This window comes from Quercus robur, chromosome 6, assembly GCF_932294415.1.
Source record: "Quercus robur chromosome 6, dhQueRobu3.1, whole genome shotgun sequence".
NCBI lineage: Eukaryota > Viridiplantae > Streptophyta > Magnoliopsida > Fagales > Fagaceae > Quercus > Quercus robur.
This window is the reverse complement of record NC_065539.1, coordinates 22,978,458-22,997,174: the sequence shown is the minus strand read 5'-3', so window position 1 is coordinate 22,997,174 and position 18,717 is coordinate 22,978,458. Positions and strand designations below refer to the sequence as shown.

At 30.8% G+C, this 18,717-nt stretch overlaps 1 protein-coding gene across 2 annotated transcripts; it reads right to left on the bottom strand.

Annotated features, from left to right (window-relative positions):
• Positions 1-4,329: 4,329 nt before the first annotated feature.
• Positions 4,330-7,202, bottom strand: LOC126733301 (probable mediator of RNA polymerase II transcription subunit 26c). 2 transcript variants are annotated; one of them, XM_050436540.1, is made up of 9 exons: positions 6,305-7,199; positions 6,141-6,209; positions 5,967-6,049; positions 5,793-5,866; positions 5,622-5,671; positions 5,299-5,332; positions 5,088-5,206; positions 4,720-4,810; positions 4,330-4,617 (listed from the first exon to the last, which is right to left on the bottom strand). In XM_050436540.1, the coding sequence occupies exons 1-9, from the start codon at positions 6,716-6,718 to the stop codon at positions 4,499-4,501; spliced, it is 1,053 nt and encodes a 350-aa protein (XP_050292497.1). In that variant the 5' UTR covers positions 6,719-7,199; the 3' UTR covers positions 4,330-4,498. The 2 variants fall into 2 exon arrangements, with proteins under 2 accessions (XP_050292497.1, XP_050292496.1); XM_050436539.1 differs by having other exon boundaries at positions 4,330-4,810; positions 6,305-7,202.
• Positions 7,203-18,717: the final 11,515 nt, after the last annotated feature.

The following is an 18,717-nucleotide window of genomic DNA, read 5'->3' as shown; positions in this document are numbered from 1 at the left end:
ATTGGATCTAATAAGAGTGATGTTTACCCAATCACAATTTGCAATGTCAACAATTGTAATAATTGATTGCAAAAAAATTGTGCTTTTAGCATTAATCTTTCTTTCAACCAAGTGTTAAGTGACTCCAATGTAGACTCATATCAATCTCTTAAATAACTAATTTATTTTTAAAAAGACAAAGAAAAGAAAAGAAAGTTTGTAATTCTCTCTCTAAAGTCTTACCCTACCAACTCAAGTTATTCAACCCAAATTGTGGATTTCCTAATTTCTAGCTAGTAATTACTAAATTTGTAGCTGTTCTTTCCCTGCTTTTCTCCCAAAATTTTCTTATGTTCTTTCGAATGAAGAATAAAGAAAGAAAAAAGAAATAAAAAATAGAGATGTTGGAAATAGTAATCTGCAAAGAAATTGAAGTGACGAAAGTTGTATTTGTGTTGTTGAAAACGTCAATTTGACTTTTACTTCTCTATTCAGCTCGCTGTCTTTTCTTTTCTTTTCTTTTTTCCTGCCATTATTGGATGTATGTACTAACAATTTTTCCCCCCTTTAGCTGAATTGACACCTCCTCATGCACAAAGTGCTTGGGGTCTAGAAGGAAAGGGTTCGAACTGCGGGATTAGTAGCATATTGTAATTATTTCTTAAAAAATAGTAAATGGATTGGTATAACTTCTTAAAAAAAAAAATCAATTTATTTTTTATTTTTTATTGTCCATTTGTATTTGTAATTCTCTCTCTCTCTCTTCATAATATTTGGTAAGAGAAATTATTTTTATTGATTTATTCAGCTTAAAAAATTAGTTGGACAGAAAAAATACAATTGTACCTGAAAAGATATATATATATATATATATATATTTTTTTTTTTTTTTAAGTTGTACGTAAATAAATAACTTAATTTCAACTTACAATAAAATTAAACATTTGTTCATTATTCATATGTTGATTGAATATAACGGCAAAAATTCATATCCACTTCAAATATGTAGATTAAAATTTTCATATATTTTGATTCGCAATTTAAATTACTTTGATCATGAAAAAAAAATTCATATTACTCTTTTTCTAGTATCCCAATCCAAGTTAATATTTCATTTATAAACAGAAAGTATATTTTTCTAGGTGATAATAAAAAAGAACCAATTTCTATGATAAATGAATGTTAATATAGGTTTGGCTCACTTCCAAATTTGCATGCAATATGTATTCTAAAATTACCAATTGTCAGTCTTGTGTCCCCATCCAATATACAGAAGTACTGGATAGAAGCTTCACTTCTAAATATAAATATTTAACTCAAGAGAATTCAATTTATTTCAATTTGTAATAATAAAATGACCCTATTGCCCAAATGAGGTAATAATTGCACTCATCAAAACCCTCATTTTCAACGGATGTAACTTAGCATGTCTAGTTAGAAAAATCAAGCAATATCAACGGAGTAATTTTTTTTTATAGCAAAACTTGCATTAAAGTGATTTAAAATGAATTTATTTTCATTACCTTATTTTATTTTAAAAAAATTATTATAAAATTCAAAATAAATCAACAATTTTGTAGTTCAGTAAAATTACTTGATCTTCCCTAATCCCCATGAAAAAAATATATCAAATCCCCCCTCCTCTAAACTTTTGTAAGGTTAAGATATAAAAATAAATAAACTTAGATAAATTGATAATAATAAACTAACAGTATAATCTCAATAATACAAATTTGATAAATATAAATATAAATATATATATATATATATATATATTTTGGAAGCAAAATTGATCGAAATTCAAATGGCCTAACACATAAACATCCACTAGACACCTAATCACTTGAGCTCATGAAGGTTAAGCAAATGTAATAATGTATTGTTGTCACTTTGGGAGAGCTGTCTTTTAATATCATGCGTCAGCCTCAAATATTCTCTCTCTCTTAGCTGTGCGTGCTTTTCCATTTCAAGCTTTCAAGGATCTTAACAAATACAAGACCTTGTGCAAAAAAAAAAAAAAAAAAACAAATCCAAGACCCCTTCGGTGATATCACCCTTTTAAATAAACACTTTATATATATATATATATATATCATAACCATTAACCAACCGGCCTCTTTTGACTTTTTAAACTTCAATCTCAATTTCTTGGAACCTTCACTCCCAATATTATAAACTTTATTAAATAAATAAATAAATCAAATACTAACTTATAATAATTGAAGCCAGAGCAGCTCCAACCAAACCCCATTACACAAACCAAGGATTGGGATCCGGTGCAATTGCTAAATGCAATTCACCAAGTCCTTCACCTTCTTCTTATTTTTTTTAATTACTTTTTTTACTTTTTTATCTTTGCTTTTTTACTTTTTCTCATTTTTTATATTTAATGGTTGAGATTTAAAGTTACATTTTTACAACTTTAAATCTCAACCATCCATACCAATTACATGCACCTTAGGTATTGCACCTAATTTCAATCCAACCAAGCCCCACCACCAACACCCAAAACCTTGACCCTTCACTTGCTATAAAGGTCAATTGACTTATGGGTTGGCACCATTTGTATCATCACTCATCCCATCGGAGCTGCAAGAGACCAAATTCATTGGGTAAAAAAAAAAAAAACAATAGACAGATCTTCCATCTTATCCATTCCGGATTTTGTGGTAGTTATCCAGACTTTGCGTAAAGATGCTTTTTTTTGTATCATATTTGTAGCAGATAATTATTAAGTACTCTTAGAATATTATAAATGTGTACTCTCTTTTCTCACATGATTATTAATCACACTAATTAAATTTATAATGAGATCCACAATTCATATGAAAAAGAAAATTATGCATTTATAATATTTCCAAAATATTCAATAATTTTCCCTTTGTAGCCTAATAATATTGAAGTTCTATCCACACTATTATGAGGGATTTTTTTTTTCTATTCTTTTCCAATAAAAAAAAAAAAAAAAAAGCTTCATTTTCTGGTTTTCACTCTTTACTGCCCCTCCCAATCCAAATTATAAGGAAAAGAATTTTTTTTAAGGGAATATAAAAATTATCCCAACCCATATATATATATATATATATATATATACATATTCATCCTGATATTTTTGGTTGAAGGAATGATAAAGTAAAGGATGGATAATATTGAAAAGATGGAAAAATGAAAGGAATATAATATTTTTATTTATTTTTTCTTTTATATGCTTGATAAGAATGATAAAAAGAGTGAAAGTATGAAAGAATCTATCGTTTGGCTGAAAGAAAAAAGGAAAAGATTGGAATTATAATTTGTACAAAATATTATTACGTCCTTATTATATAATTTTATTTAATAAAAAAATAAAACGTTATAACCAAAAAATACAAGATCAAAAACCAGAGCTGACCCTGAAAAAAATTAAAAAATAAAAGAGTAAAAGAAGGTAAAATGGATTTCAATGTCTCCTATGAAACCCATATAAGCTTGGCAAGTAGAGCTCGCATCATTCATATGGTCAATGCAAATGACAACAAGGCAAAGCAAAGTGACCCGACCTGATGACAGTAGAGAATGAGGACCATTATTTGTGTCCCCTTTTGCACTCAGTTCAAACAGACAAAAAATGTTAACTTCCTCACTTTACCACTTTCCATCCTCTCTCATTTCTCTTCAACCAAATGAGAAAAAAGGTCCCCATCTCATCTATCCTTCATTTAACTTCCTCACTTTACTTGTTCTTCGATTAGATTTATCCACGTGACTATAATTATACACAAGAATGGGTATTGACTAATAATTCAATATATCACATGATTATGTTGCATTGATCAATAAGCCGAATTGTTGAGCTATATTGATCAATAACTTACAGGTCAAATTTAACTAAGGAACTTATGATACAACACCATAAAAGACTAGTCATTAAGGGGTTTTTTTTTTTTTTTTTAATTTTTTTTAAATTTTAAACCGATATAACAAGATTTGAAAATTTAAACTCAGTGACATTTTGTACCCAACAAAACAAACGTGCTTGCTACCAAGTTGCGCTATATCCCTTTTTCAATGCTCCAATAGCCACACTAATGAATTATCCACCTACAAACTCACCCAATTTTACAACATGCTTTAATGTCAACATATAATTGGATTTCAACACTTAACACAAGAGACCACCTCTTGCACTTGGTGAAAAAGTGAATTTAGTGCGCCAATAATTGACACTTAAGATTGTTGTGGATTTGGGTGTGAGTGCATGTGCCCCACTAGAGTTTCCCGCTATTGAAAACCTAAAAACTTTTTAACACTTTGAAATCACTATTCCCAAATAAGTCATTTTAATTTTTGTTATTAAGTAAATTAACAAAATATTCCCAAATAAGTCATTTTAATTTTTGTTATTAAGTAAATTAACAAAAAAAAAGTGTTATTGTTTTCGTTTTCTTAACTCCAAAAAACAATGTAAGAGGCACAACCGGTTTTGGCCTTTCCGGCCTCCATCATGTACCCTTTAGTATGTATGATTTGCCGTATTCAGTCACCAGTGCCTCCCGTGAGAACCGCCACCACTACCACCTTTGTTCTTTCCAAAGAAGGCATTCTTGGGTTTTGGGATCTCATGGATGTCCATCACCTGAATCGTTCTTTGCCTTTTGGCTTCACCAAAGTAAAACACACAAACACAAACAGCTTCAGCATAAGCCCAAATTGATGAATCCAGTAAAATTAGAGTAGAAGCAGAAAAGAAAATAAGTGAACCATTTTCAGCTTCCTTGTAATTCTCTTGAAGCCTTTTTCTTGCTGAAGCCAGTTTTTCAGAGTCAACATCCTTTTGTTGTTCTCTTTGTCTCTGCAAAATCCCAATGAAGTGATTCAAATTCAGTTAAATAACATTCACAATCCATTTGGTTGGCAAGAAATTAAAAATATCTCAAACTTCATACTATTAGGGAGCATCATGGGAAAACTTACACCTCCCATTCAATTGAGCTAAACTAAACTATTTGATGCAATTGAGTTTAGTTTCTCATATTTTTGGAATCAAATCCTTCAAAAACTAATTTTCTTACTCCAAATGATAATCAACCAAACATTAGAGCTAGAGACTCTTAATTTGGTATTCATACATTTTGATGTGCTGAGGCAGATACAGGTGCTGCTCTAGCAGGAGGAGCTTCTTTCCGAGGAATCACTTTCGGCTTTGGCTCAGATTCTGAATTATACTTATCTGACCCAGAACTCCCATCTGTGCAAGCAAGTTGGATCATTCAAACTCCAAACAAAAACACACACACACAAAGCTCAAAAGTTGAACTTGGAATCTGATTCTACACTCACTGTGTGGATTTGGAGAGTATGCAAAATCAGGAACCTACAAAAGAACAGAATATTAGAAACCTCTAAAACGAAACCCATTTTCCAACAGTTTTTTTTTCCTCCCAGACAGAGCAAATTAGTTGGTTCGAGAATCACAAAAATAAAGAACAAAACTTAAATTCAGTTCCTTAGATGCTATACGTTACATTCCCCAATTAATTGTCCTTTAAAATATAACAATGTTTGAACTGCAATGACAAATGCAGCAAGTGTTTGAATTTAACTGGGAAACCGTACAACACCTAAACAAACTGTTCCTACAAAAAATGAAAGATTTCTTCAACCTGGTGATAACCATTTTGAGTAACTTTCTGCTGAGGTGAGTCTCCATCAGCTGCCAACAACAACAATTACCAATTTTAACTTACTTTCTATAATGCAATTTGCACTCATTTTTACTTACCCAAAGGAGAAACTGAAATTAACTTCATTCCAAATAGTACAAAGAGTGTTACCCATTAAAGCAGAGGAAGTGTGTTCCCCAGGTTGATTCAACTTCACCCATTCATCCACAATATCCTTCCACTTCCTAAAAACACAAACAAAAATAAACCAATTCAGGAAAAACCCATTATTCTTCACATCTCATTATCCAATGACTTGAAAATTTTTTGGTTATTCTTCAAGACCTGACTAGCAGCTTCACCAATCTCCTCACATCATTCGATGAATTCTTTCTCAATCGATTCACATGCCTCCCTATATCAGTCTCCTAAAATAGAAAAATTAAAATAATTACAAATCTAACAATAAAAAAATTGAAAAAATAAAAAAGATAAAGAATGTTACATAGTGAAATTTACCTTTAGCTCTTGGAATGTAATATCCATATCAGCTAGAGTTTGAAGCAATTCAACCAACGATTCCTCAGTCTGTTACACACACAATTAAAACATTAAAAACAAAAGCAAAAAATAAGCATACTAAATTTAAATAAATATATAAAAAAAAAAAAACAAAACCAAACCTGTTGAGGATCTTCGAGATGTTCTTTAATTTCGAGAATCCTCTTTTGCTGATCTTCGAACAAACCACAATACGGATCCAAATCCTCGCTGCCGTCGTCATCTCTCACCGCCGCCGCCGCCGCCGTCGTCTCTGTCTCCGTCGTCGTCTTCGCTTCATTACCAATACTATTACTATTCTGTTGTCTCCGATTGAGATTAACGGCGTTACCGTTATCACCGTCATCTTCATCGCAATTCTGACAGCGAGACTGAAACGACGCCGTCGCAGCGTAGAGCCTCTCAACGATCCCATCTCTCCGTTGCTTCAACTCGCTACCATAATCCATAGACGCCACCGAAATCGCCGTCTCTATAAACGTCCACACATCCACACCTGAACTCTCTAGAATCGTTCTGAAATCATCTATATCCATTGTTTTTCTTTTTTTTTTTTTTTCTCTTTTTTTTTTAAAATTTATAAACTGGATCTGAAACGAAACGATATCGTATTGAGGATAGAGAACATAGATCTAGGTTTGTGTAAGGAAGAGCTGAACTGGGTTCTGGAGCTTCAACGAGATTGATTGATAGATTTTTTTTTTTTTTTTTTTTTTGGAGGTGTGAAAGGGTTTTTTGTGTGTTGGGGACAAATTGGGGTATATTCCACAAATGAAAGTGTTTGAAGATTGTGTTTTGTTTTTGTGTGAATGTGTTTTCTTTTGCTTCTTTTTTTTTTTAGGTTGACCTATGAATCGGTCATTGTTTTGGTTTTGGTTTGGCTATTGGTTTTAGTTTTTCTAAAATTCTCTATGGGTGTCACAGAAGAAGCTGGGTTTGAGAGATGGACGGACAGAATGAAAGGGAGAGAGAGAGTGAATGATGGGGGGTTGGGGTTTACTTTAGCTTTTTGATGGGTGAATGAATAGTTTTATGGTAGAAAAAAATGATGTGTTGGGAATGTGGGCTTGTGGGGGTTTCGAGTTCCACGGACCAAGCTGCGTTTGACACCCGTTTTTTTCGTTTTTTATTTTGAATTATGTATATTTATTTTTTTTAAAGAACAAATAAGTCTACAACATGATACAAACACGTGTTTTTACTTTTGCCATATGTTCGAATCGTGTTGGTTCTATTGCACTGGAGTGCTTGAACCAAGTTTAAGTCTAAGCATGCTTTTGTCCACCTTAGGTAGAAAGTAATAAATAAAACAATTTGGAAAAGATTGACTAGAAAATGAATCACTCCAATTAAATTTCGGATTTCTTTCCATTTTTAGTCTGATATGCATCACATGTCATTTATTTGATTTTTAATTACAAGAATTAAAACATTTTTAAAAAAAAATAGAAAAAAAAATTGGAGAATTTAATGGGAGGAGATCTCATCCCAAAGCAAAATAAGTGACAAGCGTACCGCAGTACACTTTTGATACGATATCACTTCACAAATATAAGTGTTTGTGAAGTATGGAAACAAGAACCGAAGTTCAGGTTTCCAAAACGGAGTTTCACACACACACACATATATATATATAAATGACACGCGTGTCTCTTATCTTGTCCTAACATTTAAAAAAAAAAAACAGTTATCTATACCAAAATTAATTAGTGGCCAATAATAAACAAAAATTATCCTGGAAGAGAAGCAATATAGTCAAATTATATATATATATATTTATTTTGTAATACTTTTCATGTTTATTGACATTTTCTATATTAGGTAGTGCATTATAAAAGTGGTATTAGCTGCGGAAGAGCTAAATGTGATGTCATATCACAATGGCCCATGTCAATTCTTGTCAAAATTATTGTGTGCTTAACAATAACGTTTAGTTATCCACTCCAATATTAATCCAAGTAGGATTTCTTTTGGCTTTGTGATTATCCAATGACTAGTGAGTAGTGACAATCTCTAACACCCGCATTAGGTTGTCTGTACTCTGTATGATAAAATATTAAAAACTCATTTTAATTTCATTATATTTTTAAACTGTAAATAGGAGCAAGTAAGTATGTGATTTGGTTTTTTTTTTATTATTTCCTAATGAGTTGATTAGCTCCAGTTTCACCATTTCTAGCTAAAACATTGTATTCATAATCTAGCGAGTGAAACTCACGTAACACGTGTTGCTATCTTTTAGGGAATTCATCAAATTTCACTCCTAAACCTTTTTTTTTTTTTTTGGCTGAATACTCCTCAACTTTGACATAGTGTCAATTTAATCATTTCATTGGATTTTCAATCTGAACAATTATAACTCCTTACCTAGAGGTTCAACCATGTGATATGTACATGACACTGGCAGTAATGGTGTTTTCAATATTATAGGTAATATGGTTGAATTATTTGCAAATCATGTGATTAAGAGCATCTCTGACAAGTTCTCTACACCCAAAATTTGGAGAATAAATCCACAAAAGTTGCTCCAACATCTCTAAATCACTATTCATTAAGAAAAAATTGTTTGCTAATGAATAGTGGTTCTCTTCGTTTGATGACCTACTATTCATTAGCAAAACAATTTATGAGAATAAAAAATTCAACCAATCATGGTTGCGCCAAGTAGCTCCACCAACTTACATAAATATTTTTGATAAAAACAGTTTTTTATTTTTGAAAGGGATAAAAACAGCTTTTAAATAGAGACATCAACTTATTTGTTCTTATCAGTTTCTTTAAATAAAATAACAATAAGTGTTTTAGCAAAACATATCTAAGCTTCAGTTGATAAAGACAACAACTTATTTATTCTTATAAATTTCTTTAAATAAAGTAACAATAAGTACCCATTTGGATACATCCGATAAGCTGTGTTTTGGCGTTTTCAACACTGGAATCGGTGTTGTCAGTGGATCCCGTGCACTGTTCATGGGACCCACAAGTTGTCTAATTCAGCAAATTTTTCTTCAAAATTGGGTCCCACGATATTATTCACACATTTAAAAATTATTTTACTACAGTATTTTCAGTTTTCAATTTTCAGTTTTCAGCAATAAGCGATATCTAAACAGACCCTAAGTGTTTTTAACAAAACATGCAACATGCATCTAAATTTTAGTTAATACTTAATAGACAAAACAACTTATTTGTTCTTATCAATTTCTTTTGATGAAGTAACCATAAGTGTTTAAACAAAACATGGAACATACATCTAAGTTTTAGAAATTTAATTCCTATCCCAACTAAAAATCTATTATCAAAAATTTTCTACTATAAAGAAGCAAAACAAGGGACACCTATTTAAGTTCTTGGTTTCTCTTAGGTAAGTTTTTTATTATTTTTCTAAATTCTCAACTTTGAACTATTTTGTGTGTTTTAGGTTTTGGTTATTCTATGTATTTAGTTTGCAAGTGTTTTGTTTTTTTCAATTGACTATCACTACGAAAAATCTTGTTCAAAACATGTCTTTCATGTGCTGTAATGCAATTTGATTTCAAGTTACTTTTAATTATTGATTGTTAAGATTTTATCATTATTTATCTATTTTTATATTTTAACATTATATTTGTGCTTTATGTTTTTTTTTTTTTTTTTTTTGAGAAACTTATGTTAATTTCTTAGTATGTGGAATTCCTCCTATATCCTTTTAGATCATATAATTTAAGGTAAGATTCCTATGAAATTTTCATAACTGTATTTTTTTTGAAAGTCGAACTAAATTCAATTTAGAATTCCTAATATATCAATTTACATTATAGATAATATTTTGGTAAATTAGATCCACCGATCCAAATTCTTATGTAAGTCTATACTTACTTAACTTTTTTTTTTTTTTTTTTTTAAAGTTTGGAATTTTGGATATTTTTTCATTAATGAATTGGGATTTTGGCTTAATTTTGTTTTCAAATATTTTAATTATTAAATTTATTATTTTTTCATGTATAATATTAATATATATGTTCGTAAAGGCTAAAGCACAATATAATTAAAGACATTACTCAAGTTGTATAGGTTAGAGTGTTAACCATTTAAATAAAATCAATACTAAAATAGATGATTGAAATACCAAAATAAGACTTAAATACGAAATTTGTTTTTGGTGTACAAATACAATTGATTTTTTAATCTTAAGTTTGGAATTAATTATTTTAGCAAAACCTTATTTATGCAAGTATTAGAAAAGATTATTTAACTGCTTGAGTTCAAATCACCCTCTTCATTAATAAATAAGGAATTATAAAAAAAAATATAGATATTTTTTTATTGATTATTTTAATTAGAGATATTATCTAAAAGGAAAAATATACAAATTATGCATTTTATTTTTATTATTTTTATTATTATTATTATTATTATAATTCATTTAGTTGAAAACAAGCTCTAAAATTATGTAATAGTAACTCATTTGGTTATTATTTCTCAAAAACACACACACACACACATATATATATATATATATATATATTTCCCCCTCTTTTAGGTAGGAGTATTTTTAAAGCTTCTCTAATTCCCATCATTCATTCACATTCACTGAATAAAATATTAGAATTAATTTGTAGGGAAAATAAAAATAAAAATTCTTATTCTTAATAAGGGTTTATGATGATAAAAAAATTGCCACAAATTTTAAATCTTATAAGTTGGAAACTAATTAGGTGTACCGTTCTTGTCAAAAAAAAGTGCAACGTTTGGAACGTTACTTCCACTACCTAAGTCACGTGTTATGCATGACTTTGTGAGGAATGTCATTGTTATTTACATACAGAAATGGTGGTATACTAGTGGGTGTCTCTTAACTCTTCTCCTTTCTCTTTCAATCATTCTTCTTACCTATAGTTAAGGTTCTTAGGCCGTGGAGTGTGTCACACTGTGTTTGCTCTTGTACGTAGTAATAAACATCAACACGATCGAGTACACAAATGTTTGGAGCATGGAGGCGCAATATTATTACTAATGTATAACACCCATCAAACCGGTCACAGTGGCATGTACTCGATCTATTTCTTGCATTATCATAACTGGAAGAAGGAAAAAAAAAAGTCATGATCAATTAATTATGAGTTTATGACAACAATAAGAAGACCATACCCTGATGTAGACAATAGGGTTGATTACTTGATGAACAATATGTCTGTGTTATATATATATATATTGTTCCTGAATAATATTTTGTACTTAATTTATTGAGGAACAAAAAACAAAGGGACCCGATCGAAAGGTAGATTGAAGAATGGGCAACAAACCAATATGTTTGTGTTTGATTGAGAGAAAAGAAAAGAAAGTTGGAAAGGTAAGGGATGGAAGGCTGTTTAGTCTTTCCTGTAATTGATAGAAAATAGTTGGGAAGCATGTGAAGGAAACTTCATTGAGTTCATTCCATTTCCAATTCCAACCAAGCCAAGCCCTACTTTTCTTATTTTACTACTTTCTTTTATATATATATACAAAAGGCCTAATTAGCGTGTCATGAAATTAATTTGTACAAAATGTACTTTTCAATTTATTACTAGTTCATTATCACTGGTAGTTTCTGTACCCTTTGATTGACTCCAGAAATGTGATTAGTTGAACCACAATTTGGATAGTCATCATAAAAATGAATGCAATCTTCAAATTAAAAAATTCTTCTCTACTAGTACAATTGATTCTTGAAAAAAAATACCTTACTAGATTCTCAAAAAAGGAAAAATACCTTACTAGGGTAAAAAAAAAAGTACTACATGAGAACCCAAAAAGAAAGAACAAAGCATAAATACTAAAAAAAATGTTGCTTAAGGCTGGAGTTAGCAATCAACCAGATGGTGTAACAACAATAAAAATCAACTGCAAGTATGTCACTGCAATCCAAAAGCAATAAAAACATTAATAAAAGTACTCAAAAATTTGGTGATGAAGTTAAAAACTTTTGAATAACTTTTTGAAAGACAAACCATTTTGGGGTAATCACACCCAAAAGAAATTTTAGTATAAAAGAAATAGTTATAATAATCTAAACTTACAAAAAATTTGTAATCCAAAAGCAATAAAAGCAATAATGGTAAACAAAGAGTTGGTGATGAAATGAAAATCTTTTGAATAACTTTTTTAAAGACAAAAACAACTTTGGGGATAATCAACCCCAAAAGAAATTTTAATATAAAAGAAATAGTTACAATAATCTAAACTTAAAAAATATTTGTAATGCCAAAGCAATAAAAGACAACAAAAGCAATACTCGTAAGCAAAGAGTTGGTGATGAAATAAACTTTCGAATAACTTTTCAAAAGCAAAACCATTTTGGGGCTAATCAATTTTGTAAAGTTGTGATATTCAACTATATTTTGTTAGCTTTAATTTCGTGTCAAATTTGATTGTATTCCATCAATTTTTCTCCTGTATGTTTGTGGGATTTAATGTAAGGGTTGAGTGTGAGTGTTTGGTGAAGATTTGTGAAAAATAGTGAAATTCGCAACTAACTCACGACTGGCTCGCGAGTGAACAACTCGCAAAAGATCATGTGAGAAGCACATTATGGAACTAAATAGTCAAGTGTCAGGAGGCATTTTGGGAGTCATTTTGCGACTAGACCAAGTCAAAAGTGACCCATGAAACTCTTTGTTTGGCTGTTTTTTAAATGTGCTTTCCTCACTTCTTTACTCTCATTATATAAACCCTCATTACCCATGAAATGGTAAGAAGACTTTCAAATAGAAAACCCTAGAAATACACTTGAGAGTTAAAGATTGTAAACCCACAATTATCTACACAATTTCTATTAGTTTTCCTCTACTCCTACCTCTCTAATTACAAATCCTTGAAAGGTTTTTAGCCCAAATACTTACCTCACCCAATCTAAGTATTGAGAGAAGTTTTGGTGCGTGTGGGAAGCATTGGAAGAAGTCATTGATTGGCGGATGCAATTTGGAACTAATTGTGAGATCCAGGTAACTAGTGAAGACATGATTTGGTGAAGTCCGTTGGAAGCTGGAACTCGAAGGGTTCAAGTACATTAGGTAGATTAGGTTTGGAGGGTCTTTTTGATATCTTTATATTCCAACTTTATTCACTAGTGGATCATTTCGGCTTAGAGGGCTGTGGAGAGATTTTTCGCTGAAAACTTCAGTTTTCTCTCGATAACATGTCTCCATGTTATCTTGTGTTTACATCTCTTTTCTCTTACTCTTTGTGCTTTACATTTATTGTTTATTGTTTATATTTATGCACTAGAGAGTAGTTCCGGTTTATTGCATTTCATTTACTCTTATTTCACACTTAGTTAAGTAGAATAAAAGCAATTCAACCGCTAGTTTAAATTGGGGGTCTAAACAAGCAATAGTAGTCTTATTATTGAGCTTTCAAACCCCATAAGAAATATTATTATAGAATAAATAATTACAATAATCTAAACTTACAAAAAAAAAATTGTAGATAAATTAACTCCCCTTGAAACCTCAGCAACACAAGCCATTTGCCTCCCACCATAGTGGTTTTAGAACTCAAATTCTTCTATGAAACCCCCTTCACAAACAAACTCATCCGCAACTTCTAACACTCATGTACATTAAAGAACTCTTTGGAGGAACAAATAAAAGAACTTAGTTGTAAAAGGTATGTAAATATGTGGTTTGAATGAGAAACTTTGTAAGGAACTCAAAAGGAGAGTACTTGAGGGAGAAGGTTTTCTAAAGTTTTGGCTCAAGAAAATCAGGCTCTCACATGGATAGTAGTATGACAACCCCTCTCCTCTAAAATTCGTGCAACAATTATTTCAGCAAAAGTAGGTTAAAATGTGGGTTCAACAATATCAGTTTACTATTATTGCAATTTTGCTCAGAAGCTGGTTGAGCAAACTTTTTGTTTGAGTTTCAATTCAGTCGAGTAAATGTCAAGTGAGAGTCACATGAACTTTTTGTTTTTTTGAGTTCACTTGAACAAGTCTTTTGATTCTTGATTTCTTCAAGTTGCTTCTTGACTCAACTCAATTAAATTATTGGCGAAACTACACTATTGATCCCTGAAGTTTACTTGACGTGCACAATTGGTCCCTTAAGTTTCAACCGAGTGCTATTAGTTTCTCAAGTTTCAAAACTGAGCGCTATTAATAATTTATTAACTACCATTAATATTATTGTCTATGCAGCTAACAGAATAGTGATGTAACTTTTTTTAAACTGATGTGATATTTATTTTTATTTAAAAAAAAAAAAAAAATTAGACATACCATAAACCCATAAAAGAAAATATCTAACCCAGTGCAAGTGGGCCAAATCAGATCAAAAGTCTGAATAAAATTAACGAGACCCCAACACCATCGTCCTCCTCCACGCAATGCTACCTTCCTCTGCTGGCGACAGCATCTTCTCCCCCGAGCCTTAGCAACATCATCATCCTCCACATCCATTTTGATTCATGGTTGAGCTCACACAGCAAAAGAACTAAGGGCAATTGGTCAAAAGGCTATAAATTTAATCGACCTTCAACAAGGGAATCTCCATGAATAAACCCTCCATCAACTACTGCCTTATCCAATACAATGAAAGTCTTCTCTACAAAATTCACCTCCAATTATAGTTGGTGCCACAAGAAATCAAAAGCACATATGTACATAGCAAGTACAATCAAAACGGAGCAAACCCAACTGAATAATCTACAAAACCCATGTCCAAAAATCATCAATCGAAAAATGCAACAACAGATTGAGTTGGTGCACATAAAAATCATATGTTGCACAACCAATATTAGAATCATGGTGCTCTAGAAATTTCCTCATTAACACTCATATCACCAAAAGAGTGTTTCCTATCATATCCCAACTGCCTAGTGACAACACAAACTAGATGGGTTGGCCAAAGATGAGAGGGGAGGTGCAAAGCAATGGCTCTGCGAAGATGCGAGCACAACCATGAATCAAAGTGATTGTCAAGGATGACGGCGCTGCTGTCACGTGGAGAAGGACGATGGTTTTGGGCTATCACTCTCTTATGTTAGTTTTAGATTGATAATTTTTGTTTGATTTGGGTATTAATCCATTTGAACTGGGTCAATTATTATTTGCTATTATGAGTTTATGACATGTATAGATTTTAAATCAAAATAAATAGCAAATATCAATTAAAACAATGTCACGTCACTATTCCATTAGTCACATAAGCAATAATACTAATGGAAGTTAACAAAGGATTAACAATGATTAGTTTTGAAATTTGAGGGATTAATAGCACTCAATTAAAACTTAAGGGACCAATTGCGCACGTCAAGTAAACTTCAAGGACTATCATTGTAGTTTTGCCTAAATTATTTGAATAGAACTCTCATAAACACTTATTTTAACATAGAAATTACCCAACATAACTTAAAACCTAACAACTACAAACCCCAAAATAAACCCCCTATATATATTTATGAGAGGAAGCTGGGGTAGGAGCCCAACTCCAAATAAGTGTTGGGAGATGCATAATCTTGACACTTGAGGTGGGTTTGTGGTATTGCTGAACCGTTGAACGGATATAAAAAAGTCAAATGAAAACCACTTCCGTTGATTGGTAAGATGAAACAAATAAAGGTTGTAGCTAATTCCATCGTGTATCGTACTTTTAGTCAATAAAAGAAAATGTTGGTAAGAGGATAGCTGTCCATTTGCTTTGAAATGGAAATGATTCATCAATTTCATGATAGTATTTTGTTTTTCATAAATTAAAATGTGTGTGTATATATACATATATAATTTATATATATATATATATATATAAAAGCCACATCAATTAAGATTTTATTTATTTTTTATTATTATTATTTTCTTTCAAATAAAATTCTACTCTAATTTAATCTAAGTATATATGTATGTAAAATTTCCTCATAGAAACTTGAACCTTGGCTTTTACCTCTACACCTCATAAAAACTTACACTTCTGGAGTGATAGTTGTTCCACCACACCAAGAGTGCACAATGGTAGATTCCATTTATTAGATATAATTTTTTTTTCTTTTTTTTTTAGCGTGCTTTTGGATTGGGCATTTTGCCCAATCCATGCATTTGCTTTTTTTAGTGGGTCTCATAGGTACTGTTTACGTACTTACAAAAGTCAGCAAAACACAGATTTCTAGGTAAATTTGGGTCTCACAGCACTATTCATACATTTAAAAATTATTTTGCTACAATGTTTTTAGCAATAAGTTTTTAGTTTTTAACAAATAAGCAGTATCTAAACACACCCTTAATGTGACACTAAAAAGTGAATACTATCTTCATCACTTTGAAAAGGACCATCTCTATTTTAAAAGTAGATGAGGATAATTATTTTCTTGACTAGAAAGCTCACAAATTTAAGAGTCAATGAGGATTAGATAATCTTAATGAGAACTAAGTATATACATGACTTTCAACATTAAATCTGCCTAGACAATCTTAATCAAAGGAATTTCTAGGACATCATATTTCCAATTAATGGACGTTGAACAAAGAACAAGTGTTCAAGTTAATACAAGCGATGAGGAATCAAAAGAGATCATGAAGCATGAGAGATGCCTTTGTATTATACTCATGAAGATAGATCGTATAACATTTTGGAATATTGACTTGCAATTTGCGTTGTAGCTAATCTGATACGAAAATGCTAGAATATTTTTTCTTGCAATTTGCCCATGAAGAGCCTTTGTTGAATTAAATCTTCCGTTCAGCCTAGCTTATCGACGTATTTAAACTCCAAATTGGTGCTATAGGACTTGCAAGATCTTGACTCTTGAGGTGCATTTGCGATATGTTGCTTGAAAAGATATAAAACCTAAAACGTAGTCCATGCTATGATTTGTTAGTTGGAGGAGACCAAGTTACCATCTTATTAATTGATTACTTAGAAAATACTTAAAAACCTTGTAGTAGAAAATTGAAATAAAATCCAAGTGGGTATTGAGAGAATTACTCCATCATACATCCTAGTTTTTATGGCACTCAAAAGAAAAATAATAAGAATAAAGTTTAGCTACAAAATTAATTGTAGTCTTAGGGTACAACCTTACTTAATATCTTTTTATTGAAAGTGAATTTTGACAAATCTATCATTAAATTACATTTTCTTCTTATATTCTTCATACTTGCAAAATTTCTACAAAATTAAAAATCAATAAATCGTTTAGACTACAAGTTTTTGTACTTTAAAATTATGTATAAAATATAAGCTTATAGATCATATAATAAATAATATGCGATTGACACAAAATTTGACATGTGTATTAAGAGCGTAAAAAATATGCAATTCAATAATTAGATTTTCAAAATATGTAGTAATATTTATTTTATCGAGTAGAGTTGTAATTTAAAGTTACAACTAATTTTATAGCTAAACTTTGACTAAATAACAATTATTAAGATGAAAATGAGACTTAAAGAGTGATCTGTCTTTGACTAGGAAAAAATATCTATTGCCTACGCCAAAAATGTCGTACTAGGATTTGGTTTTGGGGGAAGAATGTTCTTTACAAGCCCCATCCAAGCAAACATTTTAATTCAATTAATTGTTGGAGCATTCTTTTCTGATATTCTCCTCAACATAGAAGCGGATTCAGCCTTTTGAGGAAAAACTTTTTCCCATTTCCTCTGCCATGCTTGCATGAGATGCTATAATATATAAGCACTGTTTGTTACACACGTGAGTTTTATAACTAAAGATGTGGGCCGCTTCAACCAAGATTTCAAGTTTGAAATCATAATTAAGTTGAACCCAGGTTTTTTTTTTTTTTTTTTTTTTTTTTTTTTTTTTTTTATTTTGGTTATAAAAGACCTATGTTAAATATAGTAATTAAGCATTTGCATCCAATGCCAAAATAAATAAATAAAGAAGTTGTTATTTGGTATCCTTTGACTGATGCCTATGTTTAAACATAATACCGACTGGGTGCTTTTATTGGTGATTATATTCTCCAAGCATTCGGAACTTTGAATGGAGCATAGTGAAAAGAATATTGTTCTGAGTGTTTTTTTATTTTTTTTATATATAAAATGAATATTATGGCTCAACTGAATAAGAAAGATTTATTCGGATGGAAATATCAAACACCTGTTGAAGATTAAGTATCTTTCTCTGCGTACATGCAAAGGAGAGGGGATATATACTCCTAATTGGTTGCGAGCATGATGCTTACATCAAGAATTTGCAGGCTTCTCAAAAAAAAAAAGACTTTGCATTAGCACAAAGCCAAAGCATGAAAGCAAACAGACACGCGTACGGATATTTATTATACCATGATTACCTCAATTAAAATTTTAAATATTGAACTGCCATGTCACAAAAAAAACATTATTTTTACACTCATTTTTGTAATTTTGTTTTATAAAATTACATTTTGTCCCCCTTACAATATTATTAATTATTTTAAGAGTAATGTTACAAGCCTACAACCAAAAATTTATTTACAACATTTTTACAAACGATAGAGGTACAAATTAATTCTTACTGATTTGCATCTGGTTCATCACTTACATTATCTTTTTGCTTACTAATAGCCTCACTATATCAAC